The sequence below is a fragment of the Pteronotus mesoamericanus genome, unplaced genomic scaffold (assembly GCF_021234165.1).
Source record: "Pteronotus mesoamericanus isolate MK-2021 breed Mesoamerican mustached bat unplaced genomic scaffold, CSHL_Meso_final scaffold_85, whole genome shotgun sequence".
Taxonomy (NCBI): Eukaryota; Metazoa; Chordata; class Mammalia; order Chiroptera; family Mormoopidae; genus Pteronotus; species Pteronotus mesoamericanus.
This window is the reverse complement of record NW_026555329.1, coordinates 37341551-37363743: the sequence shown is the minus strand read 5'-3', so window position 1 is coordinate 37363743 and position 22193 is coordinate 37341551. Positions and strand designations below refer to the sequence as shown.

General features: G+C 41.3%; 1 protein-coding gene across 4 annotated transcripts in view; it reads left to right on the top strand.

Annotated features, from left to right (window-relative positions):
- The window catches only part of SRPK2 (SRSF protein kinase 2), a 223180-nt gene that overhangs the window by 184058 nt on the left and 16929 nt on the right, over window positions 1-22193 (top strand). For all 4 annotated transcript variants that reach the window (XM_054564087.1, XM_054564084.1, XM_054564086.1 and 1 more), the window contains 5 exons: window positions 546-652; window positions 13078-13243; window positions 14955-14980; window positions 16434-16680; window positions 17515-17997. In XM_054564087.1, the coding sequence (XP_054420062.1) occupies window positions 546-652; window positions 13078-13243; window positions 14955-14980; window positions 16434-16680; window positions 17515-17997 (1029 nt within the window). The remainder of the gene's footprint in view (window positions 1-545; window positions 653-13077; window positions 13244-14954; window positions 14981-16433; window positions 16681-17514; window positions 17998-22193) is intronic.

Sequence of the window (22193 nt, the reverse complement as noted above, 5' to 3'; positions counted from 1 at the left end):
CACAATGAAGGATATTATTGAAGGTAAAGATTAAATGTCTTCTCTGTGTTTGGTAAATTTCTATTTTATAAAGTGTGTTATGTGACTCCCGGAGTAGAATTTATGCAGGCAGGCTGGACATTTAAGATAGGAGTTCTTATTTTATTTCTCAATTACTGTGAGGTTCTAGTCTTGTTCATATTCCTTAAGACTGGTCATCAAGGAGTGTTCTAAACTGCAGGAGAGCACAGGGAAGTGTGGGATGGGATCACGGTGCTGCCGCCTTGGGGCTGTGGCACAGGACAGTTCTTTCAGCTGAGGTTTGCTCTCTTTGTTTCCGGTGGAGATAAGTATATTATTTCCTAAGGTTGTTAAAAGTACACATTAAATAATATATGGCACATAATATGTACTTAGTAAATGTTAGATTGTTTTATTTAGATGGGAAATAGCGAATTACCACTTTTGGTGTTATTGATAGTATTGGTGTTGCCACAGTGATGCTGCTTTTACTAATGCATCACTTCAGGAATTGTATCCACAGATGATCCTTAACCAGGTCTCAGATGTCTGCATGGTCTTTGAAGTGCTTGGCCACCATCTCCTCAAGTGGATCATCAAGTCCAACTATCAAGGCCTTCCAGTACGGTGTGTGAAGAGTATCATTCGACAGGTGAGGCTTACTAGTATCTAACCAACTAGACTTTCAACATGAATTCCTGTTTTGTTTTTTAAAAACACACAAACATGTACATATATATACTTTAATATATATAAATTTTGTTTTCAAAACATATAGATGTATGTTACAGTATATAACATTTTGACCTTGTTAAATCAGTTTTATATTTAATGATATGCCATTCTGTTTTGTAAAGGAAGAAATATGTAAATATGAGGCATACATTTTTGGGGGCATATTGATCTTTTTAAGGTAGTGATATGGTATAGTGAAAATTTGTTTTATCTGATAGCATATTATAAAATGTCCTGCTTCATTCCTTGTAATTCATATAATTCAAAAGAAATAAAAAATTTGTTTATTTGCTATTTCTAGATAATGGATGAAGGTAAATGACAGATTATAGGGAATGTTTGTTACATAAGCAGTATTGTATTAGATTTCCGTTTTGTTCAATTGCCTTGACAAAAGAAAGTGTTCAGCTGGGATCTGGTTCAGCAATGATACTCTAGCAAATATTTGTAAAATGAAAATGTATGTATATGGAAGGTCTCCTTCTGTTGTAGAATTTACCAGATTCAGTTTTCTGAATGGAATATATCACTCTGTATTCCACTCATTGCCCTTACAGCCTAAATTAAGAATGTTGAAGATAATAACTTGTTCTAATATAATAGATAATTACTGTGGATACCCTTCAGAGTAATTTGTAGATCAAGGAGGTTCTTTGGTTGCTTGAGAAGAGGACTAAGTGGTTTGGAGCTGGTCCCTTTCCCCCAGGTCTAGATCTTGAACTAGATTTGTATGAGGGTTCCAGACCTGAAATATAGGCCTTGGTCTAGAATTCTTAAACAGGAAAAGAATAGGGAAATGATTCACAATTGTAAATCTCAAAGAAAGGGGCCTAACAAAGAACATTCATAACAATTGTACGTAGCCCTGGCTGGTGTGGCTCAGTGGATTGAATGCTGGCTTGCAAACCAAAGGGTCTCGGGTTTGATTCCCAGTCAGGGCACATGGCTGGGTTGTGGACTAGGTCCCTAGCTGGGGGTGTGCGAGAGGTAACTACACATTGATGTTTCTCTCCCTCTCTTTCCCCCTCCCTTCCCTCTCTCTGAAAATTAATAAATAAAATCCTTTAAAAAATTGTACATAGTATTTCCATACATGTATATAAGTAGGTTTTAAACCCATTTTATAAAAAAATTGTTGCTAAAATTTGTTTAATGAAGGCATCGTAGATTTTGCTTTTGAATTTGTGTGTAGGTAACTTTGTTTATTCAGCCTGTGTATTTATCTCTTTATTTTTCTTTATCCTTTTATACTGTAAATTGGCAGCTTGTCTTCTAATATTATAGATGTACTTGAGGAGAGGGGTTGTAGAGAGAAGGGCATTCTGTATTGGCTTATTCAATGAGATACTGTACTTATACACCATATTATGTTAGGTATAGATACATGCCTACAATGGATTTCTGGCCAGCTTTTGTTTAATAATATTCCCTTCTAGGTTTTGGTAGTAGCATTTTAATTCATTATTTTAACATGGCTAATATCTCATGTGGAAAAACAATACTTTTCCTTTAGAAGATATGTGGTGAGGGGGAAAATTAATATGGTGATTGGAGTTATTTGATCCCCAAATGCCTTGTCAGTCTTTATATTAGTGGCAACTCTGAAAATATCACTTTGTCAAAGCTCTCAAAAAGTTCTTAATTATCTTTGATAAACCCTAAAAATATAAAAAGATTTATATATTCTAACAAAAAGTCAACAATTTTAGAAATACTATCTTGTATCTATTTCATACAGGTTCTGTTGATATTATTCCCTTGAACCCCTACACTTTCAAAGATGTTTGCTCTCACACTAGGTGCCCACCACTCAGGCTCAGCCATACAAAAGCATGATGAATTAGCAGATGAATCATTGATATTTATTGTGTATTACAGAATGGGGAAACAAAATCTAGCCTTTCTTTACAAGTATTGGGTTGGCCAAAAAGTTCTTTGGTTTTTTCTGTAAGATGATCTGGTAGCGCTTAGTTGTCTTTAACTTCATTCAGAACAATTTTGTTAGATTGTATTGTGACAGCTGTCATATCAGCGTGCATTTAAAAAACCTCATCAAAATTGGTGAATTTTTGTGTAGTCATTTTAACATTGAAGATGGAAGAAAATACACAACATTTTTGGCATATCATGTGTTATTATTTCAAGAAAGGTAAAAATGCAACTGAAATGCAAAAAAATATTTGTGCAGTGTGTGGAGAATATGCTGTGACTGATCAACTGTGTCAAAAGTGGTTTGCAAAGTTTCATGCTGGAGATTTCTCACTGAACCACGCTGTGCGGTTACGTGGGACCAGTTGAAGGTGATAGTGATCAAATAGATATTAATAGAGAACATTATACCACGCAGAAGGTAGTTGCCATACTCAAAATATCCAAATCAACAAAGTTATTGGTGAAAATGGAAAATGTGTCTTTTATTTTATGGAAAAAACCATACAGACTTTTTGGTCAACCCAATAGAAGAGTCTGTAAACCTAAAGATGAAATCTTGGAATTTAATGGAACTTTAATGCATACTTGCTTATTGAAGAAATTTCGATTTAATGAATGTATTATCCTCCTGTGATTCACATACACTGGTTTGGAAGCTAAAGGGCTCTTGTGCTTTACTGTTCTAGAAAAATTTCAAGGTGAAATTTTGATTTTATGTGGTCTGCACTCAGTTCTTTTAGACTTTGTGAGTAAAAGTTTTGTTTTAGTGTGAAACCTATCTTTAATTTTATTTAAGAAAAGTGCCCTGGCTTGTGTGGCTCTGTGGATTGAGTGCCAGTCTGTGAACCAAAGGATCTCTTGTTCGATTCCCAGTCAGGGCACATGCCTGGGTTCCGGGTCAGGTCTCCACTAGGGGGTACTCAAGAGGCAACCACACATTGACGTTTCTCTTCTTCCCTCCCTTCCCCTCTCTCTAAAAAGAAATAAAATTTGTTTAAAAAGAAATAAAAATTCTAAGAAAAAAGAAAAATATTATCATGGAATCTGGATTTTTTTTCCACTAAGCTTTTAACTTTCAAAGTGGTAAATTATTATATTTCCCAGTTAATAATCTATGGACCTGAGTTTCCCTTGATTCCCTCTGATTCTGCCTACGGGTTTAGTATTTTTGACTCCTAGGTAGTACTGGAAGATCCTTTATTAATAGACCTTCACAGTTACATCCCTTCCTAGAACAAGACACAGTAGGGCCACCTTTCTAAAAATCTTTCCATGTGGCCTCCTTCACCTTCACAGTCAGGTGTAGCTGACCTTGTGTCAGTCATCCCTCTGGCTTTGTCACTTTCTGTCTTCTCCAGTCATCTGGCTTCTGATCCTTCCTGTGCTTCGTCTTTTACACTGATGTCCCCTCCATCTTCAGCGCCACCATCCCAGGCTCATAGTCTGCTCTCTGCTCTCCTGGGGTCCGGCCCATCTTCTACTTTTCTGTTCCAGTTTAGTCTCTTTCCCATTGGCAGCTACCTTTCCAAGTAAAGCTTTGCTTTAATAATTCATATTTGTCATATATAAACCTCTAGTGGTTTTCCACTGCATGTTGTCTAAAGCTTAACATTGTTGACTTTCATAAAGCAATATATGGAGTAGTAAAGTCTTTTAGCTAAAGGACTTTGGCCAACAATTTCATCATAAATAAATGAGAATAATAAAGGTAACGTCCTTATTAGATTATTAAAATGTAAAAGGATACCGCTATTAATAATTAAACATATTTATTCAGTGCTTATTGTGTGCCAAATACAGTTCTAAGTACTCTGCAAATTTTAATTCATTGGATTCTCACAGTAACTGTGAAATAGGTATTTTTACTTTTCTGATTTTATGTAAGTGGAACCGAGGCATAGGGGGGTTAAATAACTTGCCCCTAGTCAGGAAGTAACTTAAAGAGTATTAAGTGGTCTAGCAGGAATTCAAACCCAGATAGTCTGGGTTTAGAGTTCATGCTTCTTGCCAAGCAGCATGTAATTTCTTTGAATCATACTCGGCCTATGTTCAGTAAGAGTCAAATCACTGTTCTTCCTTCTTCTGCCATCTGGTGTCAGCCCAAATTTTTCCTTACAAACCCTGATTCAGTTCTTATCACCTGGCAGGGAAATTTTTGTCAATTAGTTGATCTTTTAAATAGGTAATACAATACACGTAACTGTTCTAAAATATATGTCCTTCAGGTCCCCAGTTTCCTTCCTGGAGTCAACCAAATCACTAATTTCTTACAAATATGCAAAGATGGCCCAAGCATTTATAAATATATGCCGATTTACCAGAACTTCTAATCATAAGTTTTTACTAATTTTCTTTGGTAGTTTTACAGAGAGAGTACTCACCTTGCTGTTTTTTAGCTCCACATCTTTGATAATTTCCTTAGTCCTAGGCTGCTGAAAATACCATGCTTTCTTTTCTGCCCATGTTTTTGCTAAAGACTCAACCAAAATACCAGTACTGTGATGAAGGCTCCTCATACTTCCCAGTTAAGAGTCATATTTTTCCCTCTTCAAGATGCCTGTAGACTGTCTTTGGTTCTTTCCTAACAATTGCAGGTCTTAAAGGCCAAAGTGTTTCAACCCTGGCATGGTGGTGATATTTTGGACTAGGCAGTTCTTAATTGTAGCGACCTGTCCTATGATTATAGGGTGTTCAGCAACATCTCTGGCCTCTACGCACTAGATGACTGTATTAGCCGCTGCCACCTCCAGCTGTGGCAATTAAAAATGACTCTGGTCTTTATCAGATGTCCTCAGGAAGGCAAGACCCCCTCTCGTTGAGAACCACTGGAAGAGAGGACAGCATAGCAGGTACATGACTTGGCAATAGATTTAATTTCAAATTCTAACTTTGGCACTTAACTGTTTTGTGACCCTGATCAAATTACTTTGCCTCTGTGAGTCTGCTTCCTCACTTGTATAGTGAGAATGATAATTCGTAATTTATGGCTTTCTTGTGGAGATGCATTGTGAGGGACTAGTGCGTGATAAAGCATCCAGCAGTGTGGCCAGAACAAGTAGCCATAGCGTCTCCCCAGCTGCATTGTGAGCATCTCGGAACTACAGGTCATGTGTTGTGTTTCACATCTCTCTGTCACTTTCTTAAATGAAAGATGAAGTGCGTGTTCCTCTTAATCTGACCTTACAGAATGGCTGTCCTGTAATTTGACAGGCTTATAGGTAAATGTTACCACTTGTTTATTTTCTAAAAGTGATGACAATGAAATCATTTGCATTTCCAGGGTCCCCTATATACTAGTATCAATCCTTTGATCCGTTCTTAGTTGTCCTCACTTAGCCGTGGTGACCTTGTATGCCCAGTAAGAGACACGGCGCCCGGTGGCGCATGGGGAGCATGCTGGGCTGTGGCAGCAGCGTGGCGCCCACCCCCGCCCCACCCACCCCCTTCCCGCAGGTGCCTGCTGCTTCTCTGGCCTCAAGGAGCGGAGTCCTGTGGTTGTCTATTTGCCCTGCAGCTTTCATTTCTTTTTTTCTTTTTAAGTCAGTTTTATTGAGGTCTATTTTATATCTAGCTTTTATTTCTGAAGCTGAAAAAGGGAAAACAGTGCTTGTGTTGGCAGTGTTTGTTATTTGTGGTACAGTCTTCTTTAAACACCTGTGCTGTTTTTTAAGTGTGGCTTTGACTTTCTTATGTAATTGAAACAGTGGCTGACATCTTACATTTTAAAACTTTATGGTTTAAAATCAATGCCCTTTACAGAAACCTTGTAAAGAAATGACTGTTTGCCACTCAGTGAAGGTTGGTAAGGGCAAGACCCTGATTTTGGTGACTTTTTTAACTGCTAGTTTTTCCAGTATTATTGCAAAGTCACCTGGATTTTTAAATTATTCTTTTGATGTTATCATGATAGTCACTAACATTTGTTATGCTCTTTTAGGCGCTCACAGGTGAAGTGCTTTTTGTTTGCATTATGCTATCGAGGCCTCAACACAGCCTTACGAGGCCACAGGTGGCGGTGTCTGCACTGTGCAGAAGGCCTTACACAGGCAGGACCGGGGCCTCCCCGCCCACAGCTCCCGGGCCTGCGGGACTGAGGTTTGCCTCCAGGTGGTGGAACTTCGGCTTCCATGCTCTTGTCTGCAGGGTGGTGTGAAAAGTCTGTATAGAAAGATTTGGGAGCATTTTAAATTACAGCATGCATTTGTCAAAGTGTGCATTCATGTCTCTGTTTGTGATATGTGGCGTGCATTTGTTTTTGCCTTAGCAGTAGGGCTGGCAGTGCAATTGTTTAAAAGTATAGCCATTAGGTTTCATTTAAGAGGTAATTTACAGTTTGTAATATGGGCTGCAATATGTCAGCTAATGGGACTTTCAAAATGCAGCGCTTTTCCAAGCCTCCCTCCTGAGGGGCGCTGGACCCACAGGCACACCAAGAGCTGTGGCTCTGCCCCTGTTGCCACTGAAGGACTCTATCTACACATAGTATTTATTTACCATTTTGATTATTTCACTAGTCTTAGTTATCAGTGAATGAATTACGGTCAAGCCAGTATTGTTGAATTTTAGCTGAGAAGATTAATTTTAAATTGATAAACATTTATATTCTTGGAATTGTTTGGTGTGGTGTTATGTATGATTCTGTACTAAGTTGGAATTCTCCTCAAAATGTTGGCTTCTCAACTCACAAATATGGTGAAGTCATTCCCTTCCAAAGGAGTGGAGCCTCTTTCCCAACTCATCGCTCCTCAGCCTGCGTGCTGGGCACAGTGGATTTATGTTCTGTCCTGACTACTTTCAGAAGTAGAGCTGCTGGGTTTTCTCATTAATTTTCACTAGTCAGAAAGAGCAAGGTGCAGAGAGCTATTTCGGGACAATGTCCACTAAAATCTGGGTCTGAGTATCTAGTTCTTGTCCTGTTTCCCACACTCCTTCATTCAGTTTAACGTCATGCTTGTCAGAAGCAGTGTGTAGGATATATCTCAGATCTGCCCTAGTGAGGAAGAGAAATCTAGTGGGAACTTTAGCTTTTCACCTAAGAAAGTTTGTGGGCTGCAGAGAGCCCCTTTGGTGTCACCTCCACATCCACCAGGAACCATTATATCCGTGAAGCGCTCTTGCTCAAGGTCAGCCCCCTCTGCTGTGCCCAGCCAGTGCATCTGGCTGCTGGTGGGGTTTCCCTCGGAGCTGCACTAGCAGGGCCTTACCCACGGAATGAGCGGCAGGCCAAGTCTCCTCACCCTGTGTCCTTTGTTCAGGGGAGGAGGAAGAAAGTCCCCATGTTGTGACTAGAATCATAAGATAATTTGGAAAATTGTTCTCGTTCTCTTCCTCTTTGCAGTTTAGAATTTCGGGGAAGCATCACTGGGGTGTGGGGTGCATGTAGGCCCAGGGAAACACCTACGAGGGAAGTCTCCACATTACTCTCAACTTTACTCTTCCTTTTGTATCTGCAAGATTTCAGGAGCTGTTTCCAGCAAGCTGTGGTGGAAAGGAGCGGGTTTGTGTTGCTAACACCAGTAATAGATGACCTCCGACACGGTTCTTAGGTCTATAGAAAAAAACCTTAGAGGCCATCTTGACCAAACCTTTTATTTTACCACTGAACTTGAGAGAAGAAATTTGCTCTGAGCCATGGCTAGTTAGTTCCTGACCAAGAACTGGGCTTCTCTTGTTCCCAGCCCTGGCTCTGCCTTCACTGGCCTGCAGGGCCTCCGCCCTGCCAGCCGACTCCCCTGGGGAAGGCCTGTGTCGCCCCAGGAGGGTGTGTGAGCTCCCTGAGTGGATGTAGCTCTGGTACTGGCCCATTTGTGTTTAGACTGATCTCTGGTGCCTCCTGCTGCTGAGGCTAAGTATGTATGTGTTTTAGGTAAGAGAGAAACGCTATGATTTGACAAAGGGGAATTAGTAAAGGCTTCTTTTAACTCTTCTTCATAATTCACAAGGGGAGCTCTATCTTTGAGCATGAAGCTTGATTCATTGATTTTTTTTTTTTTGCATCATCATAGTAATTCTACATAAATGGTTGTAAGATTGTTTATTGTTGGATTCTGGATTCTTGGGGCGCTTTATTGCTTTCAACTTCACTGGCTGATAACAGAAATGACATTTTAAAAAATAAAACCATTCTTCTTAACTTATAGCTAAAGATTTTTTAAAATAGTGTAATAACCGGAATTAAGAGAAATTACAGGATCAGGTTATGGAATTTTATTACCAGGGGACTTATCAGGCAGAGACCATTCATAATAGAGATGGGAGAAATGAGACTGGAGAAGTTTGATACGTGACTTATTAGAGTTATCGTTATTTAGTCAATATCAATGCAAGTCTTCTGGCTTAGTTCAGTTGTACCACTTATTTTGAGCTTCCTGTAAGATACACCTTGTTTTCATGTTTTCCACAGATTATTTCTAATAGATACACCCCTCTCCCATTTTAAAGACATGAAAATGGATGGTCAGGTAACTTAAATACTCTGCACAATTAATGAAAGAGCTTAAAAGCAACTTTCCCAGTGAATGAGTGAGTGGGCAGCCGTTCGGGAACAGTGTGACTCTCAAGGGTGTGTTTTAATGCTGTGTCTCTTAAGTCTCTTAATGGTTTTCTTTTCTTTAAGGATCTGCATTATGTTAATTAATGTGTTCCAGTGGTGAAATCTTTTGCTCGTTTTTATAGTCAGATGTTATAAACTATGCTTCTTAAGGAAAGTTTACCCAGTTGAGTGCAATAGCAATATTTTTTAAATCTGGAATCTTAAATTCTTGCTGAGAACACCTTGCTGAAGTGCCTCGTCGTCATAGAGAACACCCATGAACACATTTGGATAGCGAATCACATGAACTCTTACCTGTGCAGCCTCCCACGTGGCAAAACAACCTAAGAACTCTGAAAGACCTAAGAGGGAAAGATAAAGGCTACTCGAAGGATGGGATAGTGGTGAAAAGATATTTTAAGGAAAGTGTTGACATTTCCTGGTACTACTTATTAGGAACTCATCCACATATTAAACTGTGTTTGCTGTGCCCATGACTCAGCTGGGTTTCTTTTTACCAGTCCCCTCTTTCCCCCTGGCATGAAACGGTGAGCTCTATGATAAACGTCAGCTATATAAACCCCGTGAAGGCAGGGAACTCTGTTTATTGCTACATATCAAACACATAGTATAGTATGGGGCTAAACAAGGAGGGGGAAAAAGATTGGGGATTTTCATCCTGTTTGAGAGACAGGTCTTTCTTTTTCCATTTTCCTTTCGAAACCTCTGTATTGTCACTTTCTAATCCTGTATTGTCTGATCTTCTGCTTGTCTTTTTCCCACTTTCTTGTCTATTGTGGACAAGACCCCTAAATGACTTAAAATGTTTGAATGATGTTTACCCAATGTTAATATTTATTGAGCATGTACAATTTCTAATAGGAACACGATAATGTATTTTTATTTTATTTTTTATTGTGATCTGTATTTTAAAAACAACGGTTTATGGAAAGAATGAAAATATCCTCTTGGGTGGATATAAATCCAGGAAAACTTCAACTTCCTTTGCTTCAATATTAAAAATGTATGCACATCATTAGCTATCATGGAAACGCAGATTAATGAGTAACACTCTTCACTCTCACTGTAGTCGCTGAAATAAAAAAGAGAATGAGAGCAAGTGTTTGTCATGATGAAGGCATCAGAACCCTCATACATGGCTGCCAGGAATGTGAAGTGGTGTAGCCACTGTGTAAAGCAGTTTGGCAGTTCATCGAAGGGCTAAACATAGGGTTACCCTATGACCCAACAGTTGCACTCCTAGGTATATACCCAAGAAAAATAAAAATATATATCCACACAGAAACTTATATGTGAATGTGTATGGCAATATTATTTATAGTAGTCCAAGAGTGGAAAAACCCCAGTGTCCATCAAGTGAATAGCTAGACACAATTTGGTATATCCAGTGGAATGTTATTTGTCATTTAAAAGAAGTGATGAAGTGATGACATGTTGATACATCCTACACATGGACGTATCCATGTGTACAAAATGTTATACCAGTTACAAAAGACCACTTTTTATCATTTCATTTGTATAAATGCCTAGAATAAGATGGAAAGTAGATTAGTGGCTGCCTAGGGCTGGAGAAGTTGGGAGGGAGCGCGGAGTGTCTGCCAGTGAGGACAGTGTGTGTGTTGGGTGATGAAAGTGGTGGTTGCACATCTGAATACCATTGAGAAATACACTTAAAAGGGTGAATTGTATGGCATATAACTTAACATCTCAATAAAGCTATTTTATTTATTTAGAAGTGTATTTTACTATGTTATTACAGTTGTCCCAGTTTTTTTCCCCGCTTTATTTCCTTACTCCCTGCACCCCCCCTCCCTCCAGCACCCCGCACCCCCTTAGTTCATGTCCATGGGTCGCACGTGTAGGTTCTTTGGCTTCTCCATTTCCTGTACTACTCCTAACCTCCCCCTGTCTGTTTTGTGCCTACTATTTATGCTTCTTATTCCCTGCACCGTTTCCCCCATTTCTCCTGCCCCCTCCCCTCTGATAAACCTCCATGTGATTCTGTTCCTATTCTAGCTGTTAGTTTAATTTGTTTGTTTTTGTTAGGTTCAGTTTTTAGTTGTGAGTTTCTTCTCACTTTACTGTTCATAGTTTTAATCATCTTCTTTTTCTTAGCTAAGTCCCTTGGACATTTCATATATTAAGGGCTTGGTGATGATGAACTCCTTTAACTTAACCTTATCTGGGAAGCACTTTATCTGCCCTTCCATTCTGAATGATAGCTTTGCTGGAGAGAGTAATCTTGGATATAGGGCCTTGCCTTTCATGACTTTGAATACTTCTTGCCAGCAAGGTTTCTTTTAAGAAATCAGCTGATAGTGTTATGGGAACTTCTTTGTAGGTAACTGTCTCCTTTTCTCTTGCTGCTTTAAAGATTCTCTCCTTATCTTTAATCTTGGGTAATGTAATTATGATGTGCCTTGGTGTGTGCTTCCTGTAGTCCAACTTCTTTAGGACTCTCTGAAAGTCTACTTCCTTGGCCAGATTGGGGAAGTCCTCCTCCACTGTTTTTTCAAATAAGTTTTCAATGTCTTGCTCTTCCTCTTCTCCTTCTGGCTCCCCTATGATTTGGATGTTGGAACATTTAAAGTTGTCCCCGAGGTTCTTAAGCCTCTCCTCATGTTTTTGAATTCTTTGTTTCTTCATTCTGTTCTGGTCAAATGTTTATCTCTTCCTTCTGTTCCAGATCCTTGATTTGAGTCTGGGTTTCCTTCCTTTCAGTGCTGGTTCCCTATGTATCTGTTTATTTCACTTTGCATAGCCTTCACTTTTCCTCTGTTTTGCGACCATACTCAACCATTTATCTGAGCATCCTGATTATCGATGTTTTGAACTCTGTATCTGATAGGTTGGCTATCTCTTTATTGCTTAGTTGTATTTTTTCGGGAGTTTTGATCTGTTCTTTCATTTGGGCCATATTTCTTTGTTTCAGCACACCTGTTAAACGTTGGAAGGCGCTGAGCCTTAGTTATTCACCAGGGCAGGGCAAGCCATTTCTCAGCTTGTAGGTGGGAGGGGTGCTGTTGGGGGGGGGAGGAGTCAGAGGGAACAATGCTGCTTTCTTGGCTCTTGCCACACTTTTAGTCACTTTCCCCATTATCCACAAGTGAATCGGGCCCTTCTGGCGCTGATTCCCACGTGGGTGGGTTTGTGTACATTCTAGGACCCCATGGGTCTCTCCAACGAACTCTCCTGTGAGACTGGAAGTTTTTCCTGCTGCTTCAACCCCCATGGATTTTTACAGCCAGAGGTTTTGAGGCTTTCTTTTCCCGCACTGGAACCCTGGGTTGAATGGTCTGTTTTGCACCGCCCGCCCCCCCAGCCCTTTGTTCCTCCCAGTTTGCATGCAAATGTGGGACCACTTTGTCAGCCAGCCATTGCCTTGTAGCGCCTCCTCTCCACCCCAGCTGCCCATCTCCACCACTCCTACTGGTCTGGGTGAATGTTTCTTCTCTAACTCTTTGGTGGTTAGACTTCCATACAGTTCGATTTTCTGGTAGTTCTGGTTGTTTTTGTTTTTAAATTGGTGGTTGTCCTTCTTTTGGTTGTGCAAGGAGGCAAAGTGTATCTACCTATGCCTCCATCTTGGCCGGAAGTCCTAATCTTCAATAATATTATTTTAAAAGTATATATAGAGATGTATATAGAGATATATTTGTTTCTCTGAACATAAATTATCTCCAGAATGATACATATTGGTTGCTTGTGGGAAAGAGCTGGGGGTGGGGGGTATTTTTACTAAATATCCTTTTCTGTCAAATTTTGTGCCTTGTGACAGTATTATCTATTTTACAAATAAATGTTGAGTAATAAAGATATAGATAACTCATCTCCTTTCTTAATTTTACTATGGTCAGGTACTTCAGGGGTTAGATTATCTACACAGTAAGTGCAAGATCATTCATACTGACATAAAGCCGGAAAACATCTTGATGTGTGTGGATGATGCATATGTGCGAAGAATGGCAGCCGAGGCCACTGAGTGGCAGAAAGCTGGAGCTCCTCCTCCTTCTGGGTCTGCAGGTAAGGGAGCTGAGCCAGCTTTGTTTCAGTCACTTGAGGATATTGAGAGCCTTCGGAGTTATACATTGAAGGCAATTGCGGCAAATGTGTACATATTAGGAACTTTCGTAAGAGCCTGAGTGATAGAAATAGCTAGACCTTTTTCTTGAGAAGGAAGATATCTCAATTAAATTACAAGGGGGACCCATAAAAACCAGAATTATCTTCTGGAGAGTGGGCCACTCATAGCATAGGCTTCCTCCGCTAGGTGAGTGTTCTAGGAACCCATCTCTATCAGCGCACCAGCTGGTGGTGGTGTGAGAGGCTGTGTTCAGCTTCAGTGGATTTTTTCTGAAGACTCCTGTATGTCTGCCCATTTCATGATGGGTGATTTACAAGTGCACCTGCCCACACCATGCTCAGTGGTCAGCAGTTTTTGACCAAAAACTGCCCTCTTTCTTCACGCAATCTTGCCTTGAGTGACTTTTTTTTTTTCCTGGATTAAAAAAGTCCTCAAAGGTAACGGTTTTGCTGATGTGGAAGAGGTGAAACAAAAAATGGAAGAAGCATTAAAGGCATCACAATCACCGAGTTCAAAAACTGTTTCGAGCAGTGTGAAAAAAGTCTTGATATGTGTATTACATCAAATGGAGAGTACTTGGAAGGTGACTGAAATTTAAACATGTAAAAATAAATACACAATTTTTTATAAATAAATTCTGGTGTTTTTGGATCCCCCTTGTATAGTTTAATATTTGAATTACTTAACTTTGTTCTCCCTTAAAAGGTCATTAAATTCTTACCTGCTGCTTCATCTACATTTGAACATTTTATTCTGTTGCCCACTCCTCTGCAGAACAGTATAATAGCAGGTTTCATGTAGCCAGCGTATAGTCATCAGAATGCTTCCTAGTCTCCAGTGAGCATAGCTTCATCAGTCAGAGTCTGACTGGTGGTTTGGACTCAGTTACAGAAGATTCCGGGGTGGGAAAAGACCAAGTGACTTCAGTGTTGGTGTATAAAGCTTTATTTCTGATTTTCACTTACTGTAGGGGTGGCAGTGAGGTATAGACTGCTCACACCCTCTCTTTGCGTCCTGTGTGCGCTCGTGTGTCAGGCAAGGGTGGAGGCTAAAAGGCTGCGGCCCTGCGACTAGCTGGGCTCTTGGGAGACACAGCTCCTCTGACTCTTACTTTCTCCCATCAGGGTGTTTTTTTAAGAGCATGGGAGCATATAGTCTGTCAAGCTTTTGATGCTGGCATGATCTGGTCATTTGATTTCTAGAATATTTGCTCCAGTAGTTGATTTACTTTAGTTGTACAAACTTGCTAAAAATAGTTTTCAATCATAGATGTACATCTAATCTAAATTCATTTCATTATTTATAAAGCAAATTTGATTCAAATAATTCACATTAGTGAACTCCATTTTCTTAAGGGATCAGTCAGTGTTTTGGGATAACTTTTTGAAATGAAGAAGATTATTTAATTTTAGATAAGTAAGAGAAATACTCTATATTGAACAGTTACTGCTATGTTTTTAAAGAATTTATTTATTTGAGTTGGATTAACGCACTTTCAATCTCTGACTCAGAAGCTCTAGTATTTAACAGTTGTTGAAGTTGGATAGCCATTAAAAGGCAGTAATTATTTCATTTTACAATTCAAATTACCTACATAAAGATATGTATCAATTTTCCTCTAAACAGTAATTTTATTTTACTTTGTTTTAGTGAGTACGGCTCCACAGCAGAAACCTGTAAGTACATATACTTAAAAGCAACTGCTTATTATTGAACTTTTCAAATTATAACATTAATTTGTTCCTTTCTGCAACTGTTTTCCACTGAAGGGTTGTTTGGGAGAAATGGCTATACTTTTTTTTTTTTTGGTCCCTTTTTCAATCGCAGATATCCTAATGTATATTAGTATAAAAGACAGGTATGTTTACATGATGTGTATCCTTGAATGTATGAGACATACTGTTTTGGTAAGTTGAACTGATCTTTAGTGTTATAGAGTTGTTCCAAGTTTGATTTTCGTTTTCCTGACATACTTTTTGGAGTGCTTTTGGCCAAGCCTGGTAAAATGTGAGGTAATAGAGGGAGAGTTTGAAGTGCGATTATTCTGAAAACACTTTACCTTATTTTTCTCATTGGCTTCCAAGTTACCTGCCTTTCTGAAGCTGTTCTAATTTTCTTCCATCCAGTAGTTAAATATGAGAGTATGATCTATTTTTTGGTCCTGTGAAAACAGTAAGTCCAATCAGATGAAGCAGGCTGCCTGCAATTAAATCCAGTCGCGACAGACCCAAACCCTGCTTGGTTCCAGAAGATGATAGAATGTGTATATATCTCGAGTTAATGGGTCCCCTACAAAGTTTAAAAAAGCTTTGTGAACCGAAATTATTTGAAAGGAAATGTCCAGAAGTTCAGAGTGCTGCCAACGGCCCTTAGTTTGGAATGGAAGTCCCAGTACAAGGGGGAGCTGCGTAACGGTGCCCCGCAGCCCCCCAGGGCCGTGACAGCTGCCGAACCATTTCCCACGGCTCTCCGGTGCCTGCAGCAGCTCGTTTTGATTATTGATTCTGTGAGAACTGGAGGCTCACTCTTTCCACGTCAGGTGGCTGTTGTTGGAGACAGACTGAAATGGTGGCTTTTTTTTTCTTTTCCTTCATATGCTCATTTCTTATGTTCGTGCAGTCTCGGCTGTTGATAACAGCTCAGTGTGTAAGACGAAAACACAAACAGTGCTGTTGACCAGCCATGAATGAAATACAGCGTTTTGACAGGCGTTTCTTTTTTGGCAGACAGCTGGGTCAGACAGTAAGGAGGGGGGACATTGTTACTTTGTACACAGGCAGCAGTTTGTAAAACTCCAAGAGGCGCTTGTTTAAAGGGAAGAGTATCTCAGCATATTCAGCTATTCCCAGAGTTTGACTGAGAAAGACTTAATTGGATTTAAGCTCTACCCCTGTGAGGGTAGAACCTGGTAGCAGTCCCATTATTTGATATTACTCTGGTTTCTTTTTTCTGATTTGACTGTAACCTAGCTACCAGGTGGATCTCATGTCCGGGCATGTGATTTTAATTGAATAAGACCTGAAAAAACGGACTGTGTTGGCATTTGCCACGCCGCCTGCACTTAATACTGTTGTGTAGTGCTTTAAAAATAAGCAAACTGACCTGTGGTATTTTCTTAACATGTTGTAGATAGGAAAAATTTCTAAAAACAAAAAGAAAAAACTGAAAAAGAAACAGAAAAGGCAGGCTGAGTTACTGGAAAAGCGCCTGCAGGAAATAGAAGAATTGGAGCGCGAAGCCGAAAGGAAAATAATAGAAGAAAACGTCACATCAACTGTACCTTCCAACGAGCAAGATGATGTGTACCACCCAGAGGTGAAACTAAAAACCACAGGATTAGAGGAGGCTGCGGAGGGAGAGACTGCGCATGACAGCGGTCAGTGGGACCCCGGGAGGGGCTGCGGAGAGGGCCTAGGGGCTTCATTCATGGGGGCTCCTTGCCTCCTCCCTGCAGGTTGTCACAGAGGTTGACTTGGTGCTGCTGCTTCAGACAGAAGGACGATTATCTTTAACTCCTTATTTGGGAATACAGGGAACAGTCTGGTAGTTCATTTGTAAAATGTATGCCAGAAATATGTTAGTATTTCACAAACTTTTTTAAAAATGGAAAATGTCTGAGAAATTCCATGTCTCTGTCATGCTAACGATTGCCTTTTATTTTGTAGTTAACCTTTTACCTAATAGTAATGTACCCACAAAACCTTTTGTGAAAATTATAGAGGAGATGGTAGAAATGGAAATGCAACTATTAGTCGTTTCCCCTCCCCCAAAACTAACTTTTTCTAATAAGAGGACAGTTGTGTAATAAATGAAGAATAAGTTTTTTAAAAAGATTTTATTTATTTACTTTTAGAGAGGGAAAGGGAAGGAGAAAGAGAGGGAGAGAAATACCAATATGTGGTTGCATCTTGTGTGCCCCCTGCTGGGGACCTGTCCTGCAACCCAGGCCTGTGCCCTACACTGGGAATCGAACCTATGACCCTTTGGTTTGCAGGCCCGGTGCTCAAGCCACTGAGCCACACCAGCCAGGGCCAAAAAACAAAGATTTTAAAAACCTGAGGACGTTATCCTGAGAGCCAAGTGGTGTTTGCCATGTAGCGCATACATTAAGCACGTTCAGAAATACATCTTGTTCAAGGAGATAAGTGCCTAGGGCAGTTGTGTCAAGGAGAGTAACAAATCCTAACTCTTAACTCATCAACTTTTTAAGGTGAAGCTGAGGATCAGGAAGAGAAAGAAGATGCCGAGAAAGAAAACATTGAGAAAGATGAAGACGACGTTGAACAGGAACTTGAGAACATAGACCCTACATGGATAGAATCACCCAAAACCAATGGCCATATTGAGAATGGCCCATTCCTACTGGAACAGCAGCTAGATGATGAAGACGATGATGAAGAAGATTGCCCAAACCCGGAGGAATATAACCTTGATGAGCCAAATGCAGAAAGTGATTACACATACAGCAGCTCCTATGAACAATTCAATGGTGAATTGCCAAATGGACGACATAAAATACCTGAGTCACAGTTTCCAGAGTTTTCCACATCATTGTTCTCCGGGCCCCTAGAACCTGTGGCTTGTGGCTCTGCGCCTTCTGAGGGATCCCCGCTTACTGAGCATGAGGAAAGCAGTCCATCCCATGACAGAAGCAGGACAGTTTCAGCCTCCAGCACTGGCGATTTGCCAAAAAGTAAGTGTCCCTCCCCATCAGGCATCTGCGGTCAGTGGACTGAGTGTCACACACTTGACAAATGTTGCAAAGGGAATTGGCTAGAGGTGGTGAAGCCATGTGTGTATGCCCTGGCCATTTTCATTTTAGTACGGTTGTACTTGTGAATATGTAATGCAAAATATATTCTGTGCTACTTTCTCTTCCCCTCTGCATATCAAGTGCCATTTCTGAGCTTTTCTTTCTTTCTATATTTAGTTAGTGACATCATACATTTGCAAAATCCTTACAAGTCTAAGAACGTAACGCCTGCAGCTTTCTAGAATGTGTATTTCAATTTATAATTCGTACTTCCATCTGGTAGTATAATATTTAGTTTTTGGTTTTTGGTTCATTTCATTTCTGTTTAAGGAAATATGTGCCTGCTCTCTGTCTATATTGAGAAAGAGGCGTTTTTGATACTTGTTCCTGTTTATAGGACTCAGCTATTGAAATTTTAAAGGAAGTGGCATAGTTATAAATGTGATGATGATGACTTATATCAAGCCCTTACATAAGAGCAAATGCCGTGTGACACATCTCTGCCAGTGTCAAGCACTGGGGATCGCCGTTGGCTGCCCTTCTGGCCCACAGTGGAAAGCTCAAGAGGCCTCCCTGCTGACAAGAGTGTGTATAACACACGCAGAGCCTGTGGATGAGCCAACCGTACCAATTGCCCAGCCAGTTTTGCAGCTCCTTTTCAGCAGGTGGGAGACCTGCGGAGCTGCCTTTGCTGTTCATTGGCTGTAGTGAATCTTCCTAAAGATGTGGGGGTTTTTTGTTGTTTTTGTTTGCACTTGAGTAAGGGTATTCTCATCCTGTTTACCTTTACTCGGAGCAAAACTTTTTGAAGGTACTCCTAAGATGCTTTCACTTGGGACATAGGTTCATCTAAAGAAGAATTCACCTCTGTGTGTGTCTTCTTTACTCTCACGCTACCCTCACCCTGCTTCTGACACTTTCAGTCACCAGGTATAGCATAGCTTTTTCCTGGTTTATTTTCGAGACAAAATAAAGAGTGTATATGTGCACAGGACATGTTTGCTCATGTTTCTGTACCTTTGCTTATGCTTTTCCTCGGGCGTGGCACATTTCCTTCTGTTTATCCATTGTCCATCCTTTTGGCAAACTTTCGTTCTTTTGTCAGGTGGCAGCTCAAGCACAAGTCCTCCTGGTGTCCCCCAGCGTGCCCTGTTCCCTTTCCCTTCTTTTCCTGCTGGTCATCCTTTTCTTAACGGTATGGTCGTGTTCATTTCCATTATCTTTCTCTTTACTAGGACGTAGACTCTTTGAAAGTGCTGTGTATTTTTATATCCTCAGCATCTAACTTGATGCTAAGATAAACATTTATTGAGTAATGAACAAACAAATCACTGATAGCTGGTTATATTCTTCTGCTCCTCCCTTCCTCCCACCTTTTTCTATTTACAGTCAAAGTTTTAACACTCTCTAACACACATTCCACCCCCGCACCCTGTCTGTTGGATGAATCAGGGAGAAATAGGTGGTCTATTTATTTTCATTGATCCCAGTCTCTGAGCAGGCAGATGTTTTCGGTATTGTTAAATTCTAGGGACATAGCAGGGACAGGATCTCCTGATCCACTCATTTGTTTGGAGGCACTCGGTTCTGGTTTTCAGCCTGGTGGTTTCATAACCATGGGCAACCTCTAGCATGGAAGGGGTATGGCCTGGAGGCCGGTAGATGGCCACTTGGTACTACACGAATATGAGGCGAGAGAAACGAGCTTTATTTAGAATTTGTGTAAATCCTTGTCATTACACCAGAGTGTATACATTAGGGAATAGTTGAAGAAAAGACCAGGTCAGAAGAAGATTGAAGAAGAACTTACGTAACAGGCTAGAAAAATGTGCACCTTTCCCTGGAATAATTTGGTAGCCATTGAAGGCTGAGAAGAGGAAGCAAGATTCCTCTTGGCTTATTAGCTGCTAGATCCTGGCTCATCACATCTGAAGGACAGAGACCCTGGAGCAGAGTGGTCTTGTTGGCTTCCCCTGCAAGCATATTGGTATATTTTGAATCCATTCACTCTCACCTAATAGTAGCCCTTGCCCAGCTGCAATGACACAGACTCCCTGCTCACCTCACTTTGACTCCTGCTCCGTAGGCCATTCTCTGTAGAGCAGTCCAGAGAGAGGGCTTTTCAAAGCACATCCCATCATTCCCCACCCCCGCTCCCATCTCTAGTATATTCCCACTTAGAATATACACCCAGAGGCAAGCTCCCTAAAGCTTACAAGCTCTATCCAGTCTGTTCCTTGGCAGCTGTGTTTCCTGTGCTCCTTCCGTATCTGCCGCATTGGCTTATTTCTCCGGTGTCCCCAGAGCACCAGCGCACTAGCTGGTGCCTTTGTGCACGTCACCCTTGCTCTCCCTCTGCCGGGAACTTCGCCTCTCCATGCCTCTCTCCATTCAGGCTTCTCCTCCGGCAGCGCAGCCAAAGACAAGACCTTCCCCGAACACCCTCACCATTATCCAGCTCCTTTCTTGGCTTTGTTTTTCTTCATAGCATATAGAGCCAGCTGACATGGTGTGTGAATCATTTTAATTACTTAATTACCCCTATTCCTAGCCAGTTCATGAGAGTCCTAATTCGGGGTGTGATGGGTGAACCTCTTGTGTCTCATTGACGCTGTTCCCAGTGCCAGGACAGCGCCTGGAATGTAAAAGGGACTCAGTGACTGTTTGGGGAACAAATGGGTCAGGTTTGGGCATTGAATCTCCCAGTTTTGCTGCTTGAACCTCATGCCTCCCCCATAAGAACGTTTTAAACTGTAAAGTATCAGTGGGGGCCTGGAGCAGTGCCCTGCAGGTAAGTGAGGGCAACTGTTCCATCGCTCTGAGCGATGCCTTCACCTGGAATGAGTACAATGTCACCCAGAGACCAGCTTGTCAGAAATGACCTAAGGGCCTCACGCCTTCCTGAAGTGAAATCTTCCCACCTCTCTCTTTCCACTCTCTGCCCCCTCCTTGGTTGAGGTAATATTGGCCAGATTGTGCAGTAGGCGTGAATGTCACTGTGTTTAAATGGGCTTTTCGGACTGTTGCAGTCAGGTACCCTAGCAGAGGTAATTACCACACTGAGAAAAGGAAGTCAGAAACGTAAGGAGATTCTCTTTTACCTTCTCTGTGTTCTTACACAATTACATCTTTAAGATAAATTCCATAGTACCGTTTGTGAGATGGTCACTATTTACACATCTGAACCAGGAGGATAAGGGCATATCATGGAAGCAGGGTTGGCTCTTCACTGGCCAGTCAGGAGTTTCAGCCTTGGAGACGGGTGTCCTGCCTGGTTGCGGGTGCGCAGAGGCCCGGGACCGAGCCAGCCTGATGCAGCCTTGGCCCTCCTGTGCTGGGGTGCGCGTTGGGGTTGGGGAGGAGTGGTTCCTAACCCTCTTCCTCCTTTTTACTGAGTCTCAAACAGTTGAAGTCATTTGCCAGAGTTTTAAAACTTGTCGGTGTTGGAACTTGGATTTGAATCCAGTTCTGTACACCTCAGATTTCACTTTCCTGCCTGCTGATTCTCCTTGATCAAGTGACATGAGGCTTTATCTAGCCATTTTTCCTGCTGCCCATCTATCCATCAGGTCAGCATTTTTATGTTTGTCCGGGAACTCTCTTCTCAACCTGTCCTTCATTTACTGTATACATTTTGCCTCCTTGTGTGGCTGGCTCTCTGGACTGCTTTCCTTCTCATGTCTGTGCTGCTGCTTCTCAGCTCATATCTGGCCTTCGATGGGGCCCCATGGTGGACCGGCCTTTTTACAAAGAGGGAAGTGGGCTTAGGGCAGATAGCGAGAAGGGAACATGTGAGCCTTGCCGGCCCAGGTTGATGCACAACCTGAGGAATGGGTTTTGAGGGTTCAAATGTTAACCAGAGTTTTCTCTGCATCCTCTGGCCCCTCTGGGGGATCTGTGTCTGTGCTGTGGGTCCTGGGCGCCTTGCCTGCCCACTGCCCTGCAGAGAGTGAGTACAGCTTGGCCTCGCTGCTTCGGGGGGTGTGAGGAACCAGCCTCCTTCGGTGTTGTGGCTTCACGGCACAGATGTAGCCAAAAGGAAGCTTGGTTCATTTTAGCAGTGCCCAGCTTTGAGTGAACAAAAGGGGATTTAATGTTCTGCATTGAATGCACTTTACTGTTCAGTCTGTAAATAC